The sequence below is a fragment of the Tyto alba genome, unplaced genomic scaffold, assembly GCF_018691265.1.
Source record: "Tyto alba isolate M040663 unplaced genomic scaffold, T.alba_DEE_v4.0 Super-Scaffold_3, whole genome shotgun sequence".
Classification (NCBI taxonomy): Eukaryota; Metazoa; Chordata; class Aves; order Strigiformes; family Tytonidae; genus Tyto; species Tyto alba.
The window spans coordinates 1,231,242-1,253,542 of record NW_024881304.1 but is presented as its reverse complement, the minus strand read 5'-3'; the positions used below and the strand labels follow the sequence as shown (position 1 = coordinate 1,253,542).

At 36.5% G+C, this 22,301-nt stretch overlaps 1 protein-coding gene across 15 annotated transcripts in view; it reads left to right on the top strand.

Annotated features, from left to right (window-relative positions):
- The window catches only part of DOCK3 (dedicator of cytokinesis 3), a 221,282-nt gene that overhangs the window by 25,008 nt on the left and 173,973 nt on the right, over nucleotides 1–22,301 (top strand). For all 15 annotated transcript variants that reach the window (XM_042799365.1, XM_042799360.1, XM_042799358.1 and 12 more), the window contains exons 3-5: nucleotides 6,179–6,219; nucleotides 8,612–8,667; nucleotides 12,987–13,083. In XM_042799365.1, coding sequence (XP_042655299.1) covers nucleotides 6,179–6,219; nucleotides 8,612–8,667; nucleotides 12,987–13,083 — 194 coding nt within the window. The remainder of the gene's footprint in view (nucleotides 1–6,178; nucleotides 6,220–8,611; nucleotides 8,668–12,986; nucleotides 13,084–22,301) is intronic.

The following is a 22,301-nucleotide window of genomic DNA, read 5'->3' as shown; positions in this document are numbered from 1 at the left end:
ATGGCTTCTTGATGGCCCTCTGTCTGGCTAACACCAAGATAAAACACATTCTATCTCTTCTGCTTTTGTTGTGGCATCTCTGACTGTGTTATTAGCATATTCCTGTGGCTCTGCTGGCATGAGGCTGCTCCCTGACGTGGCGTTGGCAGGCAGGGTTGGGTATTCATCTGCTGCTCGTCCTGTCCTGGCACTGCTCAGAGCATCAAGCTCAGAACAGAGTGGTCTTGGCATTGAGTGGTTTCGGCATCAAGAAGCTTTTGCTAAGCACTGTTACCATCCCTCTTCTGGGTCATTTTGAGTGCCTTTAGCTCTACACAGCAGTTTATATGGAGATTAAGAGGTAAAAGCAATTGTGTATTGGCTAGTGTATGCAAAAGATAGCTTTTCTTCAGATTTGAGGGTTACTCATATTATTGCAAAGTATACTTATTTTTATAGGACAAAAATCAGTCTGCAGCTCATGCTACTTTATTTAACCCAGATATTTGAGCTTTATTTTTCTGAAAAATAGATCAATACCTTTCAATTAGGACCTTTTGTTTTTCTGCTACTGAGTGCTCAAGAGGGACTAGCTTTTTCCATGTGACAGACCTCTTTTTGATTAACTGGCAATCTGAAAAAGGTTACAAGGTGGCTTTTAGAAAGAATATCCTGTTTTGTTCCAGGCACTTTCAAGTAAAGATCAAAAAACATTGGTAGCTCTTCTAATCTCTCAGATTAAGAGAATGAGATGCGCAGGCCTGCCCCAGAGCTCATCTTGCAATTTAGGATTGCATTATTGCTGAGGCTACTGAGTGTGATGTATCTTTGGAAAGACTATTTTTCAGTCTTTATCTAAGGGTATGCAGGTTTCTGTAATATGCCTTTCCCACCCTGGATTTCCATATGTGCAGGTAGCTGTAGGTAAAACATATGTTATTTACCTAAGCATTTTTTTTGAGATGTGATGTTGGTATATATAGTCACAATCAATTTCTCTGTCCTGCCTTGTCAGAGGCCTTGTTGAATTCTAGGGTTCAAAGGAGCTAAGCAGGAAGCCTAATACTTCTTATAGCTGAAAAAGCTCTAGAAACAAAGCAAGGGACAGGGATACATTCTTGCATATATTGCTAAGTAATTTAGCTTTTATTACTGGCCTGCAAGTAACCTACAGTGTGAATATATGTATAGACAATGCATTTTGAAGAAAATGTTATGAGCAAGTAGTGATCTTAATGTGCAGGGGGAACAGGCATAATGGCATAATTTTCCTTTTTTTTTTTCTGGTTTTATTACCATGGAAGTAATTCTTCTTGCAGCTCTTGGAGGGATTATTTGCTGTGTAGGGTACACAGAGGGCAGACCTGTTGATCAGCCTACTTTTCACTTTTCTTAGCTTGTACTAAATATTGTTAGATGGTATTGAAAAAAGCAGCTGTAAAGGATTGTGTTTTTTTTTTCCTGGCTTCTGTGTTCCACCTCAGAAACATAATGTTTAGACTCTGGTAGGTTTAGCTGAAACGGATCACTGTGCAGTGTGGCTGTATTGCTGCAGGTAGTCTGCCTGGTTTATCTACTGCACTGTGCAGTAGAGTCCATGTAAAAGCAAAGTTGGAATAGGGCCTTAAGATACAGTGACTTGTCCAGAACACACTGGAATGGATATGATTTATTCCAATTTCTTCTATAGTACTTGGATGAAACCTTTGTCTTGGGCATACTGAGAATGTAAAGCATGAGGTGTTCAAACTCAGTTAAATTATGAAAGTGTATGTAATTCCTACTCTGGCAGTTTCTGTTTTACTGAGGCATTATGTCTATCATCCTATTGGTTTCTTTAAAACAAATGAACAAAAAGATTTGCACCGCTATTCATCAAAATTTATCAAGTACCTGGTTTTGTCATGACACCCAGAAATACACATAAACACATTAAGATGCAGTCCAAATGGCTGCATTCACCCCCAGCTTCTCACAACTGTTCAGACAGAACAGTGCTTCCTTCAGTTGTTACGGTGCTATGGTATAAGCAGTAGGCTCATTCTGTGCCTATCTTCCTGTGTGATCAAAGAAAGAAAAAAAAAAAAAGTTTGCTTGCAACATCATCTGTATCACTGAAGGTATTTTTGCCTGTTCTAGGATGCCTTGGTCATTTTTTCTACTTTATTTTTGACTACAATATAGGACTTGAAATTCATCAGACTTGTTTAGGATATATTTCGTGTTCTCCATCTTATCCTGAATAGGATGTTGATTAGAATGGAGATTCTACTAGACTAATTTTTGGTGTTTGTATAGTAAATGATGTTCTATGGTATGGACTATCCCTTTGGCTGATGCAGGTCAGCTGTCCCATCTGTGGCCCTTCCCAACTTCTTGCCTATGCCGGGCCTGCTGGCTGTGGGTGGCACATTGGGAAAAGGAGTAAGCCTTGATCTTGTATAAGAACTGTTCAGTAATAGCCAAAATGTTGATCTCTTATCAACAGTGTTTTAGCCACAAATCCAAAACACAGCACCAGGCAGGCTGCTGTGGAGGAAGCTAACTCCATCTCAGCCAGACCCAGTGCAGTGATTCCTTTTTTGAAAAACAGAATTATCTATCTTCCTTTCCCTCAGTTGTTCACTAGGTCAAGCAGTTTGAGAATATTCTTAGCTGTCAGAAAAGGAAATGGGAGGGGAGGCATTGTGTGCATGAAGCACAGCCTTTCTCTGTAGAGATTTGTAGGTGTTCCAGCTCTAGTCTGACACCTTAATTTTATCAGTCCTCAAATTCTTATTACTTACTGATAATTACTGGACAGTTAATCTGAACCAACAATCATGAGTATCCACAACTTGAACAGAGTAACTTATTCACAAAATTCTTGTCACATAGCCATATTTTTCTGCTTCTTCATTTTTAATTTCACCTTCTTCACCATTTCATTGAATTCAGTACCCTTTAAAGGCCATACATCAATAGAAAATGAATGCCATAATTCTAAAGTATTAACAATTATTTGTAATACAGTAACATCTAAAAATGTTAGTCGATCTTGAGGTTTATGTAGTGTGCAATTAGCTGAAACAGCTGCCTGGATTTGATGACTATCATGATTAAATCCTCAAAAAGAAATGTCCTTTAAAATATATGATTAGATCAATATTAATCTATTTAAGAGTAATTCCAGAATGAAGGTTTAGTTCATTTCAGTGAATAATGTAATGTAGATGCAATTTTCTAAATGTGTTTTTAAAAAAAGCATTGTACCTTTTCTCATAGCTTTTACTTTGAGATACAGAATGAGTTTATGGTGGTGTTCATTGTAAGAAGATAGGGAATTACGTTTTAAAATTTAGTGCTTTCAGGTTCTGGTGAGCTCTTCCTTCTACTGTATCTTGCTTGCATGGTGCTGTAAGAAACTTAAAACAGGGAAGGGGGATTCTAAAAAATATACTACTCTGAAAAAGAAAGGAAAACTAAGATCTGGAGAGCAAAACCTACAAGATTAAAGGGAAATATACCACTTTTCAAATTTATAAAAGTACCTACAAAAGGGAGGTCAACAAAATATTTTCCATATTCTCCAAAAGAAAAAATCCTGCATTCAAATAGCAGCAAAGAAACTGCATATATGTTGTCCTAGACTCTGAAATCAGTTGTCCAGTGAGGGTTTGCCATTTCCACTTGACACAGATACTCTAGATTTTCAAGTACTATGCCAAAATACTGTTACATGCAATTTTCTTGGCCAATGTTGATCTGTGGAAGAAATTCCTTCTAAAAAGATTCCTGTGCAAAACTACCCTTTTCAAACTGGTATGTGTGAAGTAGCAGTAGTATGTGTGAAATACACTCTGTTTGCTTGGAATAATGCGCAGAGATACCTTAGAATTTAGGTTTTGTGGAAGTTGCGTGGATCATTTTCCACAGGCAAAGAGTGCTGCATTATTTCAGTCCTGATAACAAATTATTGGACACTGTTATAAACAGACTAAACATCTGTGAGCAGAGGTTAGAGACATCGCTTGGATGAGCTAGGTGATTTCTCATGGGTCCTTCCATTCCTGTTTTGTACAACCCTAGACACATACCTTTTAAGCTTTGAAGATTTGTTTTGGGATTAAAAACAGGAAAATAAAAAATAAGGTAGTTTTTTGGAAATGTTTCAAATGTTTTATTCCCTATCCTGCACATCTGAATCTTTGACACCTGCTTTATCGGGTGGTCTTCTAACTTTTACAAATCTGTTCACAAACTTAGATAAAACTACTTTTTTTTTCCCCCATATTTACTGGGAAGTTTGACATTCTATTTCTCTTAAAGCTTAAAATGTATGTACATTCCTAAGGTACAGACTCTCTGAATATAAAAGTTAGCAGGGTGCTGTATTTAATATTGGTAACAATGAATCACAGGATAAATGTATGTATTTTTTTCTGTGACCTTAAAACTATGTAGCATCTGTTATTCAAAAGCAGGTGTTGCAGGCACAGTTGTGTGGAGTTTTAGAAATGACTCATTTTAAGGATCTGTATGTGTTGTTTATGTAGATATGTTTATATTGATATGATTGCTATAAAGCTTGATCAACAAAGAAATAAATTGAAAACAAAATTTTATTTTTTAATATAAGCAATAACTTTATGGGAAAATAAATCTTTTTGTTATGTCCTATCATGAGAAATTTGTGTAATAAAGAAGATGGATTTTATTTTTTTCCATACTAAGATTTGCAAATGTCTTGAATTCATCAGTTGTTTTCATTTTTATTGAATCAGATTTCCTTAAAAGAAGAAAAAATTTCAAGACTAACAGGCTGTCTTTAAAACAAATTCAAGGCCCTCATTCCCACTTCTGAACCTCTAAATGAGACTCATGTCATAATTCAGCCAAATATGAAGTCCTTTACCTGAGACACACAAAATACAGTTACTTTGTTCTGTTCTTATCTATTCTCCATAGCAAATTATTGACAAGTTTTCCTAGTACTCTTTTAACTCCTGAAGGTACTAAATTGTATCTGTCCTCTGTAGGAAAAAAGAAAGAAAGAAAGAAAAAAAAAAAAGTAGGAAGTTGCTGGAAAAATTCGAGGAATTTTTATGGAAGGTGGATTTAGGTTATGTGAAACTGCTGGGTTTTGGCAAGTTGGGGTTGTTGCCTGTCTGAATACGGGGCTGCACTAGATAGAAGTGGGATGTGCAGGCAGTTGAGCTTGCTGCTTGTGCAGGAGCTGGGCCTGGTCAACTTTGCCCACAAATTTCTGATGGCCAGGTCTCCTCCGCAGAGCTCACACTCTGGCACTCTTCATCACCTGTGATCCAATGGTTAGCTTTATGTTGTGGGGCTGAAGCATTAGACCCAGATATGAAGAGAGCAGCATGTTTTTATCAAGAATTCGAGGTAGTTTTGTGTGTGTTATGGAGTGGAAGAGCAGCTCATCTACCATTACAACTGAAATGTGCTCCTTTTCCATTGCTAAACTGGATGGTGTTTTCAGCCCTATTTTCCTGATTAATCTTGCATGGAGTAACATTACTTTCACCTTTGTAAAATAGGAGTAATTGGGTTCTTGTGTTTAACTTGTAGCTTTTGCAGCTTTGGCTTTTACTACTGATTTATTGTCCTGTCTGGGGCTGTTAACTGATGGGGTATACAAGAATAATAATTGGGTTTGTGAAATTAAATCCTAAAGTCCATTTTCTAATCTCACAGACCTACATAAGACGAGACATGCGCAAAGGATTTCTATTTGTTTAAGCAATATTAGAAATACATGATAATGGCTTTTCCTGTCTTCAGAAGGACAGGTTTTTGAAGTCTGGAGATTTTGTTAAGATAAACATTACAAAGAAACTCATGTGCCACCAGATGTAAGAAAAGTGTTCAGTACAATTCTTGCATGAGCACTGAATGCATCTTTGCCACAGTGACTAACGACTGTGAGTATAGTGAACTAAGCATACTAAGCTGCGTTTATTCCTGGTGGGAATAAACAGGAGCATTCCAGGTTCTTAATTGCTTGTCATCATAGCAGAGCAAAAGAAAAATAATAAAAAACCCAAACCAAAACAAAAAAAGTTTAAAAAATTTGGCCCATGTGAGGCATAGCTCGTTTTTGAGATGATCTCAGTAACTGTATAGTTTTCAGTCGGTTTGCATCTGTGTAAAGTAAGCGATGCCACAAATTAATATAGTGTGTTTTGTCTGGTTTTAGGCTGGTACAGAGGTGTTTCCATTAAGAAGCCCAATGTAAAGGTAAGTGTGAATATCTTTTTAATCTAGTGGGAGATAATACTTATTTTGCTGTTGCAACCCAGTAAACTTTGTTTTCCTTACCCTTAGGATTTTACTTCTCTAACTCTTTCACTGTGGGAGAATTGGATTTATTTGCTAAATTGAGGGAACAGTACTCGTTAGTCACCGAAAAGATCAGAAGCCTTCCTGACATACAATCTTTCCAATATTTATAAATCTCATCCAATTTGATCCTCTCCATGCTAGTCCCCTACAAAAACCATACATGGGTGATCTTGCACTGCTTAATTCAGGATTTTTAAAGAACACATTTATTAATTTGCAGTATTAATCTAAGACAACTGTGAAAAAAGTCTGATGAAAGAGGATATTATAAGTTTGTCTTTTTTTTCAGATTTTTACAGTTTAACCATTGCATTTGGTTATTTTCCAGTCATTTTCCTGTTTTGCTCTTGGAGAACTTTTTGACTGTTCTGATATTAATTTTTTGCGACTCCATATATATTTTTGTAAATGCATGTATCCAAACCATAAACAGTTGCTTCTATGTAAGCATCGCTTCATTTTTTTTTTTGGTTGAAATACAGCTTGTATTTAAAAAGAGTACCAGATTCCTAATTTTTACTTGTATTATGGAATATAATGCTACCTGTATTATGTTTTCATTACTATTTTAATGGAAAAGACTACATTCATTGTGTGTTTATTGGTACATCCTCTGTTTGTGTATATGTTCAGTTTTGATTGGAGAGCCCTTCAAACCTTCCTTAGTTTCTTAGGTAACCAGCACAGGATCACAGAAATAAACAGCATTAACTGGAAGTGAACTAAACAAGAAACAGGAGGACCGTTTCTACCTTTTCGAGATTTTCATGTGGCTGAGAGCATGCATGTTTACTCTCTTTTTTTTTTTTTTTTTCCCTATGAAGCCATTCCTGTTAGATTCGTCTTTTTTCCTTCTGCAATTTCAGTCCTGCCTATGAAAAAGAAGGATCTTTTCTTAGCATTTTGAATCAGCTTTACTTAGCATTCCTTTCAACCCCTCCATGAAAATTATTCTTCCTAAATGGTACTGTTTTAAAGCTCTAAAATTTGAAAGCCCACACTTGATTACTGATGTTTTTGTCAGGGGCTGTCAGCTGTTTTTTAACCTGAAGATTACCAATGCTGATCCTGTATTCCCCACTGAAGTACAGGCTTACTGTTCTTACACACTGACTGAGTGTGCTTTGAGGATTCAGGGCTGTGTGTTTTACAGAGATAATGGAACACTATGGAAAGTTTGGTTTAAATGCCCTTTTTTCCTCACGTCTCATCACACAAGAACACAATGGCATAGGCAAGGTTAGAATCTGAATGTCATGGGAACAGCAAAAGGCAAATAACCGGTTCTATCCCAAATGGGTTTAAACAGCTTTTTGTTGGAAAGAGGGAAGATAAAGAATAGCTCCAAGGTATGCAAGTAATAGAATACTACTTTCCTTAGTGAAAGATTGATAGGGGTGTCAGACACAAATTTGATGGTGGGCTTTTTGTTTTCTTTTTTAAACCTATGCCCTTGTCATCTGATGTAACACAGCATACCGAAACAGAGGCCTGGGCTGGAAGCATACTGATGCGATGCTGCAAACTGCATGATGGTCACTTTCTGGCTGTCCCCATTAGCTTACATCTCTCCAGTAAATGTTCCTGGTAGCTACATCTGTTAGTCATTCCTTTCTGCTAACTGCCAGCTGTTCTTTGAACTCTTTCTGTTTGTCACACCTTTTTCCTGCTTGCTCCTCACCTGTTAGTGGATTGTGGGGCTCACATGGTCTTTGCATTAGGAAGACAATTGGCTACATTTAAATGTTTTCTTTTAAATCAATCTTGTCCCTTCCAAGGCAGCTGTGTAGGATTAGACTGACACCTTTTAATTTGGTCCTAGTTGACTTACCCATGATTTTTATACTAGAGCTTATTTCCCATACAACAGTGTTTCTGAACGCTTCAGGAGCTTTTGAGAATGAAAAGTACTCAGCCTGAGTCTTTGTATGATGTATGATATTTTTATTTAATAGACTTGCAAAACTTCCTTATTAAGAAATTGATCTTTCAAGATGGAGGCTTGATTCAGTGTGCTGTCCTCTTCTAAAATGGATTAAGATGATCAATTTTAATTAATTTGAATGCTGACCTTTGACTGTGGCAGCCTCTTTGACACAGTTAGGGTTTTGGTGTTTTTTTTTGTTTGTTTGTTTTTTTTTTTTTTTTTTTTTGTTTTTGTTTTTGTTTTTGTTTTGTTTTTGTTTTTTTTTTAATAAGTATATTGGCAGTTATGTATTGTGGCTTAGGATATAAATACTAAAAACTGCAAATACTTTTCTAACTTGCAGACTTTTTTCTCTTGCAGGGGATTTTTCCTGCAAACTATATTCACTTGAAAAAGGCAATTGTCAGTAACAGAGGGTGAGTATTTTTCCTTCTTTCTAAGAAGCTGCAATACTTCTCATCTAAAAGGGAATCTAAGAAATAGTTATTAGAATTTATAGAGTGGTTTTAGTTCATTGTATCTATCGTTCTGTACTAGGATTTGAAAATTAAATGTAATTTTGCAGAGCCTTGGGGTTTTTTTTGTCTTTTAATATAGCAAGAATCACTTCTGTTGATTACTCCTATTCACTTTTGTTCATAAAATTCAGATGTATCATCTGAAACACACACATTTTGAAGGACTCTATATTTTAAATTTCTGCTTGTTTCCTCACTGGCAAAATTCTGTACCTTCTTGTTTGTTATGGAGGCACTGGCATGTAGACAGCCCATCTCCCTTATCAGCAGATTTTCACAGAGAGGTAGCTGCAGAGGTAGCTATGTTACTTTGAAACTTTTCAAAAGGACCCAAGAGTGACTGAAGTACACTCTGCTGAAAATAATTCACCTTCACTGTCTTTATGTAGCTCATATGTTGCTAGAGGTAGGTTTAATTTAGTTAATGTGGGTAGCAATACTGATAGCAACATAATGTCAGAGATTTTACTATGTGCAGGCTATATAACCTGCAAAGTTTCCTGTGAGATTGACTGAGAGCCCTGAAATCAATATCTTGTGTCTTCACTGCTGCTCTAACCTGCATATTCTAGATTAAGGCCATTGTGGGGAGGTTTATAAATGCAGCATTTCAGACAGTGACCCAAGGCAACAAATTAAATGTGGAAGATAAAACGTATTAAATGGTGTTTAGTGAAGTACCTGTAGAAAGATAGGTAACTTCTGATTAGTCTTGAATTGTATGTTTATCCTCAAAGGGACTGAGTAAATACTGTAAGGGCAACTTGTAATACTGATGCTTTGTAACTTTGGGGTGTAATCAAATTATATATATTGCATAGAATGACTACTCCTAGCGTGTATTCTCCTTAGGGAAAGGACCAGTTTCCTGTAATGTGTAGTTAATTAGTACTTGATGTTAGTTCAGAATTTGTAAAGAGCAACCAGTTCAGGGTATTTAGATAGTTACTAGGAAAGTTGATGTACTTTTTAAAAATAAGCATCAAAAACTGATATGCCAGTCGATACAACAGAATGTAATACAGTTCTGAACCAGAGATCATGGTTATGTCATGTTTTGGTAAAAAATTCTGCCCCTGTATTTAAAAATATATTCAGAAGTACCAATCTAAAGACTTGTGAAATAATAGAGCATGGTATATAATGTTCTTATATTTGAGTCATAGACCCTATGTGGTGTCATTAATATGTGGGTATAATGAAGTGCAGGGTTATAGTAATGCAAAACATTAAATTTACATGGTTAAATGTAGTCCTGATATGCATTCTCTTTAAATCCAACCATACTGTTGAAGGCTGATCTAAAATGTTTTATTCCACTGATGCTAAAAGTTTGTAAATCCATTTCTAAAAATAATCTTTAGAAGAATATCTTTTTTTTGTCTTAGATTCCACACACCCCCCCCCCCCCCCATATTAGCTAAAGTGTATTGTGTGATTCCTTTCATTCTCTAGTTTTCTGTGGTTTCTTAAAGGGATGTTGAACTATTTTGAATCCCTTCCCTGTAATGGAACTTTACAGAGATCTGAAAAGAACTGAATTTTCAGATAGAGGTAGTTGTGGCATCATTTTTTTTTTAAATGTTGTTAGTGTCAGGCAAACCTTTGAGGATACATACTAAATGCAGAATTTTTGTTTAGCCATTGAAATGATCTTTGAATATGAGCTAAAGAATAGGTGTTGGGTTTTTCATCATATTCTCAGTGCCATACTTAAGATCACAAGCATACTTTGTGGAGATTTGTTAAAGCATGAGTTGAAATTTCCTAGTCTTACTATGACCAAATTTGAAAAAAAAACCCCAACCAAACAAAAAAACCCAATCAAAACAAAACAAAACAAAAAAAAAAACAAACAAAAAAAAAAAAAACCAAAAAAAAAAGCCACCCACAAAACAAAAAACAACAACAAAAAGCCCAAAACTATAAAAAAAAAAAACCAAACCAAACAAAACAAAACCAAACAGAAACACTGCAGGAGTACAATAGTGCACAATCTCAGTTGCCAGGTGTCTGTCAGTGTTTCAGATTCTCACAACGAAATGTTGGAATAGGGTCACTGGCATAATAATAGAAAAAAAATGTGATCTGTCTTAATCTCCTGGTACATATGTGTATGAATTGGTGCCTTCCTGTACCAGTTTTAGTGGTTTCAATGCATAGCTTGTATGACCATGCCAGATTTTTAAAATAGTGATGTTTCTAATATATGTATATTTTGGATCTTAATGTAAGATTTACTTGTGTCATTGATGTGAATATGAGTTTTTGGTATCTTGGAAATGAAGAATTGAAGCTTTTGTTTGATAAGTTTTCTGTTTCAAGAATACAGAGACATACAGTGACTTAACTTTGTCATCCTCTCCCCCACCCCTTGTTACTTTTGACTTCAGCTAATGTGGCACAGTTATTTCTAGTAAGAATTTTTAAAAAGGAAGTATTGCCATGAGAGTACATGGCTTTTTTTAATGAATAGTGATGTTCTCAAAAAAAAAAAAAAAAAAAAAAAAGACAAACAAAAAAAAAAACCTCAAAACAAACAAAAGAACTGGAAACCCAACACTTAAAAAAACCCAAAACAACAACAACAACAAACAAACAAAAAAAACCCAAAAACAAACAAACAACAAAGAACTGAAAACCCAACACCTTTCAGACTTAAATTACATCTCATTGTTCTCTTATTTACTTAGCAGCACTCATCTAACTCTGCACAAAAGACAGAAGAAATAGACTAAACTGGTTATAGAAGGAGGAGTTTATAGCTTCCCTTGAGGAGAATTTCAGAATAGCCGTACACACACTTGTGCTGTTGAGGAGGAAGGGGTGTCAGTTGTCTTTAATGGTTGTTGGATGTGTTGCAGAGGCTGTGTCTCACTCGACACTACTTGTCCCAAACCACCTTTTGAGCCAGGGTTTTTTCAGTAGCAATACTTTAGGACCTATGGAAAATTATTCTGACATGCTGTATTTCAGAAATGTGTTGGGTTTGTTGTTTAGTTCAGTTTTGGTTTTCTACTTTTCTGTCTTTTAAAAATTGTGGAAAGAGCCAGAAGCTTGAAGTGGACCTTATTTTCACAGTGTCTGACACTTGTTTCAGTAATAGCATTCAACATAAAGGGCAAGTCAAGGCACTAATGGCTCAGATAATATAATGGCATTGCAATACATATATTAGTTATCACATTCTTGCATTTCAGTATGGTGAAAGAAAGAGCTACACTTGACTGACATGGACCTGTTGGAGCGGGTCCAGAGGAGGCCACCAAGATGCTGGGGGGTCTGGAGCACCTCCGCTGTGAGGCCAGGCTGAGAGAGTTGGAGGGGTTCAGCCTGGGGAAGAAAAGGCTCCAGGGAGACCTTATTGCTTATAAGAAAGATGGGGCTGCTTGTGGTAGGACAAGGGCTAATGCTTTTAAACTAAAGAGGGTAGATTCAGTCTACACATAAGGAAGAAATTTTTTACCATGAGGGTGGTGAAACACTGGCACAGGTTGCCCAGAGAGGTGGTAAATGCCCCATGCCTGAAAACGTTCAGGGTCAGGTTAGACAGGGCTCTGAGCAACCTGATGGAGTTGAAGATGTCCCTGTTCCTTGCCAAGGGGTAGGACTAGATGACCTTTAAAGGTCCCTTCCAACCCAAACTGTTCTGTCATTCTCCTTTAATGGGTATAGAGGATATTGACCACAGAAGGGGCAAGTCCTACTCTTCTGATTAGAGGATAGCTCACTCGAGTTCCATAGGCAATACTGAAAAAGTCTTCTGGATGGGAAAGGTTAATAGATGTTAGATCTGCTGGGTGGTTAATGATATTGGCTAATATACTAATTGGTGGTAAAAAAGGGTTGGCTTAGAGAGAAGAGACACAAACTGTGAAGGACCTCAGTTTACAGACAAGTTAATTTAACGTGCTATAATCATGAAAAGTGTTTTTACTGACCTTGATTAGACTCAAATCATATATTTTGAACAGATAACTAGGAAATGCTTCACATAAGCTGATTCTAGTGGAATGTAATGGAGGAACAGTTGATAGGACTCTGGAGTTGCTTCAGTGTTACAACAGACAAAATGTTCCTAAGATATTTTCATTTACGTTGAACAGATTCAAACAAATTCAAGTTCTAGCATTTTACAAATTACCATGATGACATTTACTACTTTTTCTAGTTTTTCAAGGGTACCTTTCCTAATTCTTTCCACTCTTCTTGCATAGGCAATATGAAACAGTTGTTCCACTTGAAGATTCTGTTGTGACTGAAGTCACAGCAACACTGCAGGAATGGGCTGTGCTCTGGAAACAGCTGTATGTGGTAAGAACAATACTCTTCTCATTTTACTTCATTTCTCAGATATCTTGGGAGATACGTTGCCTGTATTTCAGTCCACTAGGAAAAGATAATAATCAATATAAGAATTGCTAGTTTCATTTTATCTAGCGGGGGGGTTTGCTAACTGCAGAATCACTGATCATGTGAGGTTCACATGGGCCATGATAGAAATTTCAGTGGTTTTGAAATTCTGCTTCAGATCTGAAAGCTTCATTGTTTAAAAAACACCAATTCTAAAATGTTCTTAAATATGTAAGAAATACTGTATGTGTTTACTAACACAAAATGGAAGACTTCTGTAAGTCCCGTCAAAGACTTCAAAGAATTATTCAGCACAGTCTGTGATTATTTTAGTGTCTAGAATTTGAAAGAAGAGCAGCTCAGCAGTGGTCCTGTACAATTGTTCCTTCATGTATTAAAAATAAACACTCAAGATAAGTGTGTTGAGTTTTATACTCTTCTATTTTACATAATTTTCAGTGGCCGACACTTAATGTCACCTACTTCTGCTTTTGTCTTTGTTCTTCTCTTTTTTAATGGCCAAGTCTCACAGAAGAGCAAATAAAAAGCAAGTGCATTGGAAAGTATTTTTTAACTCTTGTTTTTTTCTTCCTCCTTTTAGCTTTTTAGCTTAGTAACTACAAGCCATAACTGTAGGATTAGGATCAAGAATTGTAGGTGGTACAAGCCTAAATTTCATTTTTTTTCCTTACTATAGAGAAATACCTCTACATAGAGCTGTAGCAGTTTTGTTTCCTTATTTAAACCTGAAGTGACAGCAGTTAGATATCTAGGAAATAAAACCAGAGAAGATCCAATTAAATGAGCCTAGTGTATCTCTAGCATAACCAGCTATGTTTCGTATTCCCTTCAAAAAGCAATCAAGTCTATTATGAAATTAGTTTTACTTTTGTTGCTCCCACTTCTTTTATGGGAATCATATGCCTCTCAAGAAATTTTCTTGGAAAGTAGCATCTGATCTACTTGGGGGGTGGGAGGGATGGCACATGGTATAAACTCTTTTTTTTATAGCCCTCTTACATTTAGTAGTCCTTTTTTTTTTTTTTTTTTTTCCCTCCATTTCAAGTATTATGGTGTGTGTGAATAAAGTGATCTTTTCTGTTTTCTTCCTGTAAGATTTTTCTCTCTCCCCAGTGTCAGATGAAGATGACAACAGTAGTACTGACAATGCTATTGAGTTGGAGAAAGGGGAATAATTTTACCTACAAATGAGTTACACTTCCTTTCTGCTAATCTATTTCTTTTTTATTGTTAAAACTAGTTCCTTGAGGGGAGGGAGAGAGAAAGCTCTAGCTATAACTTTCACTTAGTGATTTTCTTTCTGGGACTGCTTTCTATTCTAGCTCATTATACTTACTATAACATTGCATGCAACATTACTGTATTCTTAAATACAGGGGAAAGATTTTACTGTATTCATAGAACTTTGGAAGGAGTCATCTGTTCCATGACAAGAAGAAACTGGCAGAGCTTCAGAGTAGAAAATAAATTCTTTTGTGTTTTTTTTTTTTTTTTCCCAGAAATGAGAAAAAAAAAAAAAAAAGCTTTCTAATACAGAAATAATCACAGAACTGTTTAGGTTGGAAGGGACCTCTTCAGATCATCTAGTTCAACTGACTTCTCAGGCAGGGTCAGCTAGACCAGGTTGTCCAGGACTACATCCAGTCAGGTTTTGAGTTTCTTGTGAATGGAGACTCCACAACTTCCCTGGACAAAGCTGTCAGTGTTTGACTATCTCCAGTGTTTTCTTATGTTCAGGACTGCTGATGTAGTACCATAGCCTTTCTGACGGGAAAGAGCACCATTGTTAGGTGGGTAACAGAAATTTGTCCTATTTACAAATAGTAAATCTGAAGCCTGAAGGGTGCACTAATGGATGTGTCAGAGCCAGGTTTAAGGTTTTATAATTGGTATTCAGGCTAGAAGGTATGCTGTAAGGTCATATCTTAAAATATATTAAAAGACTAAATAGAAATACTTAGTTGTTGGATCAGCACCAGCAGAAATTTTTATTATTCCCAGACTGTAATAAGAATCATCTAAGAAATCTAATTAATGTTATTTATCATGCTACTGTGCCTAATCAGCTTTGTGGAGAAGTTTGTTACTGTGGTGAAAGTTCAAACGCTGGTTGTTACAGCAGGTGCTTTCAGTAGGTCAGTACCTATGAATGGTAACAGTAGGCACTTCATTTAGTAGTACTGCACTGTAAGACAGCCGCCCAACAAAATGCACAGCATCCCTTAATATTTCTGAGCGGGCTGAAAAGTTCATCTCATGCTTTTTGGCTAACATCTTGGATTATGGTTTGAAAGACCAAGTTTGTTTCAATTAAAAATTCTAAGAAATTGTTTTAGTAGTATCGTTCAGATACATTGTAAGGTTTGTATTTGCCTTTCAGTTAAACAATAGGAACTGGAATGTAATACCCAGGAAGCCTGGAGCGATTAAAACACTGCCCGAGGAAGGGTGCTATGTTGTTCTGAGATAAAATAGCTCAGCTGGCAAAAAATTGGAGGGAGGAGACCAGTGAGAAATGGAAGGGAAAAGTGAAGCACAACTTTGAGAGAAACAGTTGTAGAAAATTAGTTTGTATAAAATATTGTCAATCTTCCTTAGTTCCTTCTGACCACAGAAGGTCCATGCTGTTACTGGGAAGAAACTGTGCGTGAGGAAGCTTGAATAGGTTTCAGTTATAAGAGTTGTGTAGTAATTTTAGTTTGTATGTCTGTGAGATATATATTGGAAAGATTAGCCTGAGTTCACTATACTACACAGGACTCTGATATTCTTGTAATTTTTGCTATCAAGGTAATTTTTGCTATCAAGGTGAAAGCGAAATGATAGGCTTAGTAGAACTAGAAGCTGAGACTGGAGAAGGAGGCATTTGTGTGCAATGAGTTCATAAAGGATGGGCTGTGCGTAAAAGTAATTTGAAATAAAGAAGTATGGTGTGTTCTTTGCTTTACTGTAATATCATGCTATGCTCTGAGTAGTTGGTTTCTGATACTATAACCCTTTAAATGCTAGTAAAACAATGAGATTTTTGAAAGTGCAGGAGGTTTCCCTCAAATTGGAAAGCGAAAGGGATAAAAAGAATACTGGTATGAAAGCTATCAGATTTAATTTATATTGGGTGGTTTGTAGCATTAATGATAAAATCCTATGCCTACGTAAAAATCACCTTTTTTTTTTTTGTTACTGAGTAATCAGTAATAGAACTTAAATATTTAATATGTTTAAAGGAGTACAGTTGATATGATTTTCATAGTTCTGGGCACAGACTTCTTAGCAGGGCGTGTAGCAGTAGGACAAGGGGTAATGGTTTTAAACTAAAAGAGGGTAGATTCAGACCAGATAAAAGGAAGACGCGAAACACTGGCACAGGTTGCCCAGAGAGGTGGTAAATGCCCCATCCCTGGAAACATTCAGGGTCAGGTTAGACAGGGCTCTGAGCAGCCTGGTGGAGTTGAAGATGTCCCTGTTCCTTGCCAAGGAGTAGGACTAGATGACCTTTAAAGGTTCTTCCCAACACAACCCCTTCTATGACTCTATGAAAAGAACACATTTTTTCCCCCTATTTGAATATGTAGTCTTTGTGCAGATAGGTACAGTTTCATGACACTGGAAAATAAAAAACCAGTTCTTTGCTTTCTGATCTGGCTGTATCCAGGCTTCTTAGTTGAGCACAGAAACAGTAAGATCTAGTAACTACTTTCTGTCAAAAAAGGTCACTGTTCTATTTAAGCAATTTGGTTTGGATTTTCCTACTTTCACTGCTATTGTACAAAATCTTTGGGAGAGAATTCACGGGAACTGAGTGTTTAAAATCTGTACTATGTACACACTGTATACCAAGTTTCTTATAATGTGGGTAGAGTTTCTGATATCCATACCTGACCAGGCGAGTGTGTGCATGTATGTATATGTGAGTGTCTGTGTATACACATACACACGTATGTATATTGTCACTAAGTATATGGACTCTGTATCTTGTGTTATTGCTTTGCCTGACTGAAGTACTCTTTATTGTTCTTTAGATTAATTTGGACAAGATACCTATTTCATTTTGTAGGAAGCCTAAGAAATTTAAAACGAGGCTCTGCTTATCCTTTCTCAGTATTACAAAGGCTTACAAACAAAAGATGCCAGTGATTCCCTCCCCCAATATTGTACTTAATATGGAGTGGAAGAGGAGAGAAAAGTAGGATTATTACTGGTACCATTATGGGAGGCTGAGCTTGTTCTTGTGACTACTCCAAAGGGACAAGGAAGAGAAGAGAAGAACAGAAAAGCAAGAACAAACCTTGGGGACCCTTCTGTAGGCACAGGGGTGGATGAAGATGAAAAACTGCATTTGTTACTGTGGAATATATGTGTGTGGCTCTTACGCAGTTGCCCAGACCAGTATATAACTTCCACTGAGACAGCAAAATAATACAAGATAGGTAACTTTCTCTCTTACCCTGTATGTGTTGATAAGATTTGTTATTTTTATACTACTTCTAAATAAAGGATCTGCAAGTTCTCTGTGAGCTTTTGTTAATTAGGTCAAACAAGACTCCTGTGAGTTGTTAAGTCAGCTGAAGAGATCACTGAAACTCACAGTTGGAGCATAGTAGCTATTTTAACAGTAAAAAAATATTCCTCCGAGTTTAAGATGTGATGTGAGGACTATTTCTGTTGAAATAGCAGATGACTGTAGAGAGACCAAACATAATTGCCCAATTTCGAATTTGGTCAGATCAATAAAGGTAATTTGCTATTTTTATGCAGAAGGGGAGCAGTGGAAAAGTGTGGAGTGACTTTTCATTTTGTTTTAGTAGTAAGACCTAGTGGTGTTGGGAGTAGTTGGAATTTTTGCCAGCTGAGTCTGAAATGAATTTCCTTTTAAATTTTCCGAGGATCCTATCAAGGAAAAGAGAGTGGGTAAAAGGAGTTGGTGCAATCGAAGATGTCTGATTTAAGTGTTTTAGGGTGTCCCTAAAATTGAAGCATTAGTTCAAAACTTGTCTTAAAAAATTGCTAAATCACTAATGTAGTTTATGTTTGTAGTGGAATATTTTGAGACGGTTTTATGTAGTGAGATGGCTTTTGCTTCATATCTGATAAAACATGTAACTGCTGATGCATTTTCTAAAATATGTAGACAGAAAAGTGTGGTGTGATCTAAAACAGACATGCTGTACCTGAGGTCTAGTTCAGGTGGTCTCCCTTGAAGTAACATAATTCCTTCAAGTCCAGGCTGAGCATATTTCATACAGACTTAGTTCTGTACAGGCAAACTCCTGAAAAGATGAGGCATTTGTACTGAGACTTATGTACAAAAATGGTATTGTGCATATATGTGGTCCTCTTTTCTGAGTAATTTTCAAGGTTATCTGCAAATAGGATATCCCTTTAGGGTGATTGTTGGTGTTGTGAAGAGACTTCTAAAAAGAATCTTAAGAGCTTGTCTGGCACCAGCTGAAACTAACAGAGAGACTCAATCTTATAGCTTCATTATCCATAGTCCTTTGTTCTAGTGTTCAGCAGTATTATGGATATTTTTATAATATCTTCCTTTGTTTGGAGTGAAGGATGGATCTTCATGGTGTGGCCAGGAACTCAGATACAAGTTTGTGTCAGCTGGTAGTCTTGATAAGTGCTGCACAGAATATAAGGGAAACTAAGAGTAAATATTCCCACTTTCAGAGGCATCTAGTTCTTTAGTTTCTCAAAGGGAACTGTGCACTGGGAAAACATCTGATTGCTTAGCAACATCATCAGAGACTTTTAGCAGATTTGTCATTTGATTACTAGAAAATACTTGAACATTTTCCTTGATTAGGATGTGAAGTGTATGTGCAGAATAATTTGGAGAATGCAGAATGATGAACACTTCAGTGTTGTATGTGTAAGGTGGATATCTTTATAATCTGGTCTGTTCAGTCATGGAAGCAGGAGTTAGAGATAAATAATCATAGAATAGCCCAGGTTGGAAGGGACCTCAAAAGATCATCTGGTCCAACCTTTTGTGGGAAAGGGAGCCTAGATGAGATTACCTAGCAGGCTGGCCAAATGCATCTTGAAAACACCCAGCAATGGGGACTTGTACCGTGTCCCTGGGGAGGTTGTTCCAGTGAATGATTGCTCTTACTATAAAAAATTCCTTTCTTATCTTGAGATGAAACCTCTTCTGGTGCAACTTATACCAGTTGCCCCTTGTCTTCTCCATGTGGCTCCTTGTGAAGAGAGCACCTCCATCCTCTTTTTAGCCACCCTTTAAGTACTAGAATACTGTGAGGAGGTCCCCCTGAGCCACCTTCTCCAGGGAGCAAGGACCAAACTCCTTTTGTCTTTCCTCATAGGGCAGGTCCTCCAGCCCTTTGGTCAGATTTGTGGCCCTCCTTTGGATCCACTCCAGACTGTCCATGTCTGTCTTGAATTCTGGTCCCCAGAATTCAGACCACAATATAGAAGTGTCGGATTGTGATTTATGTCTACTCATTACCTTAGGCAATTAGAAGTTTTTGTAAGTAAAACTGTAGGCTTTTACACTGCTTAGGTAAGTTGCCTTTGGAAAGCTAAGTAAAAGTCCTTCTCATGCTTTGTTAAATTGCGACTTGCATTTACATAGATTTATTAGCTATGGTTTCTTGGAGGTCTTTAGTGGATGTCATGACCTCTACTTTTCTTCTTTGGTGGAACAGTCTTCATGTAGAATTTACACTTAGTATTTATTAGGTCACTGTCATAAAATGCAATCTATTTCAGAACATTTCCCCATTAGCACTAACTTGCCTGAAGTTCAGTTTAAGTTCTTCATATTCTAAGATTATAAAGGATTCCCATAATTATTATTTTTCCCTTCCCTATTTTTAAGAGGTGTAATGCCATCAGTCTCTCATAGAGATTTGTGGAATTCTGTGAGCTTTAAAGGATTAGAAGTAGGCATACATTTTTAGGAGAGTAAAATAAGATTAGTTTGTAAGCAAGTCTTATATAATTAAAATTTGAAAAATTACAATCATTTGTTTGAAAGTTACTTTCCTTTGAAGACCACAGAACTTATGGCTAGTTTATTGGATTTAAAGAACGGTATAACAAGGAGCTATATATGCAGTACACCTAACCTTTCATTTATTTCCACAGGCATATTTATGATACAATTTAAGATTATTAGGATCAACTAGACAGTTCTTATGTATTTTCAAACAAGCAAACAAAAGGTTGATAATAAGAAACTAAAAAGTATTAATCAGATTGTATAGGGAGAAATATATGTTTTGCGTTACCATAGAGATGGATAGATTTTAATAGATTTTTTTTTTTTTTTTAAAGAACAGAATTAAATATATGTCACCTTCTGGTGTCCTTGGCAAGTGCTGCTGTGACAAACTATGTGCAGGGTGTTTTTATAATTTCTTGCTTTGTAGGGTAATGTTATTTAGTCATTGATATGGACCTCTTTTATCCTGGTAAACAGGAGAGAATACCTGCCTTCCTGATACTGAAATTCATAGCAAATCGTGGGGGGATTTGAAGGGGTTTTTTTTTGAGATTAATTTTAATTTTTTGAAGTATTAGCTAGCTTGTAGTCAACAAAGAACTCTCACCTTTTAGAACCATATCCAGCCTACCATATGTGGAAAACAGTGTTACAGTATGCATGTAAAGTACATGTGCAATAATAAAACATGGGAATTTGATTTTATTGAATGCTGGTTTAAGACTAGCCATGAACAGAAAACCAGCAAAGAAACAGAACAGAATTTAATTGGGGGAAACCAGTGGCTGACCGGCAGGTGCTTTCAAACTATTTCTTTTGTACTGTAAACAAACTGAACACTTAATTACATTAGACCAGGGAAGGAAGGTTTTAATCCAAAAATCCAAACAGGATTTTGAGAGTTTTTTCCATCTGTAACTGGAGAGACTCATCTGGGTTGTTCCAAATATGATGTTATGACAGAATTGCATTTGAAATACAGGTAAATGGTAGTGTGGTTTGATTTTACTCTTCCAAAGATGTATTTCGAGGAGACGGCAGTTTGTTTTGGTTTTGTTTTGTTTGTAAAGAAAAAAAATAAGAGAAGAAGGGAAAAAAAGGGGTAGGGGAAACTGGCATCTGGCTTTTTGGAGTGAGCAAGCTTGTGTGCATGTATAAAGCTTAGAAGGGAAAAGACTGATCATCCCTTGTGAGTATTTATTGGAACTGAAAAGACAGTTTGGATTTCATTTTATAGAAGACAGATTTTATTTTTTTTTTTAATAGAAAAGCACAGAACATCTGTCCTTTTGGCAGCCTGTATGGCGTTGTTTTCTTGGTATCAAGAAGTGCCCTTCAGCCTTACCCTGATTTGTGTTAGTTTCTATCCTTAAGAAATAGAGAGGAAAAGGTAACTAACATATAGTAATTATAATTATTAATAATTATTGTATTTTTAAATATATATAAACCACACAATTTTATGTTTTCTAAAGGGAGTGGATAATAAAGTTCACAGGTAGGAGGGGCAGAAATCAGGGTTATGAGAATTAGCATATGTACAGGCATACTAAAAACCTTGCGGCTGGAATGACAGAGAACACTGTAGCTGCAGCACTGGACAGCCAGCGCTTGCCCTGCCAAAGTTGATTACTCTCTGCATTGTTGCATTTGGCTGGAGAGGAGGAAATGGTTGATTATTGTGTCCTTGTAAACAAACAGGAATAAAAATGCATCTTAATTTAAAAACTCAGTGGTAAGTCTGGCAAATGTAGATACTTAATTTTACATAAGGTATTAAGGTGAAATTAAAACATTTAATAAGATTATTAAGGACCTGTTTCTTCTTTCATATTTCATCTTCCAGCCACGTGATTGTGGATATACTGTGGAGATAATTGGTAGATAGAAACTGTTCTAAAAGTGTAAGTAGGGTTGCAAAGGCAAATGTTCAAGAACCAGGGAAATGCCAGTGTTCTCAGTTTAGTCTACTTTTTCTGTAAGAATTATGGTAAGACCTTTAATTTTGTGGTCACTTACCATCTGATAGATGGTAATGAGGTTGTAAACCCCTTCCTTTCCCATATGTTTCAACTATTCTTTGTGAAAAGGTAGTGTGACTTCCAGCAAGAGGGACAGCCACTCTTAAAATGTGGAAAATGCAGTGCTGCCTCAGGTTTGTGACATTCCATCTTGAGTTGTCTTGAGT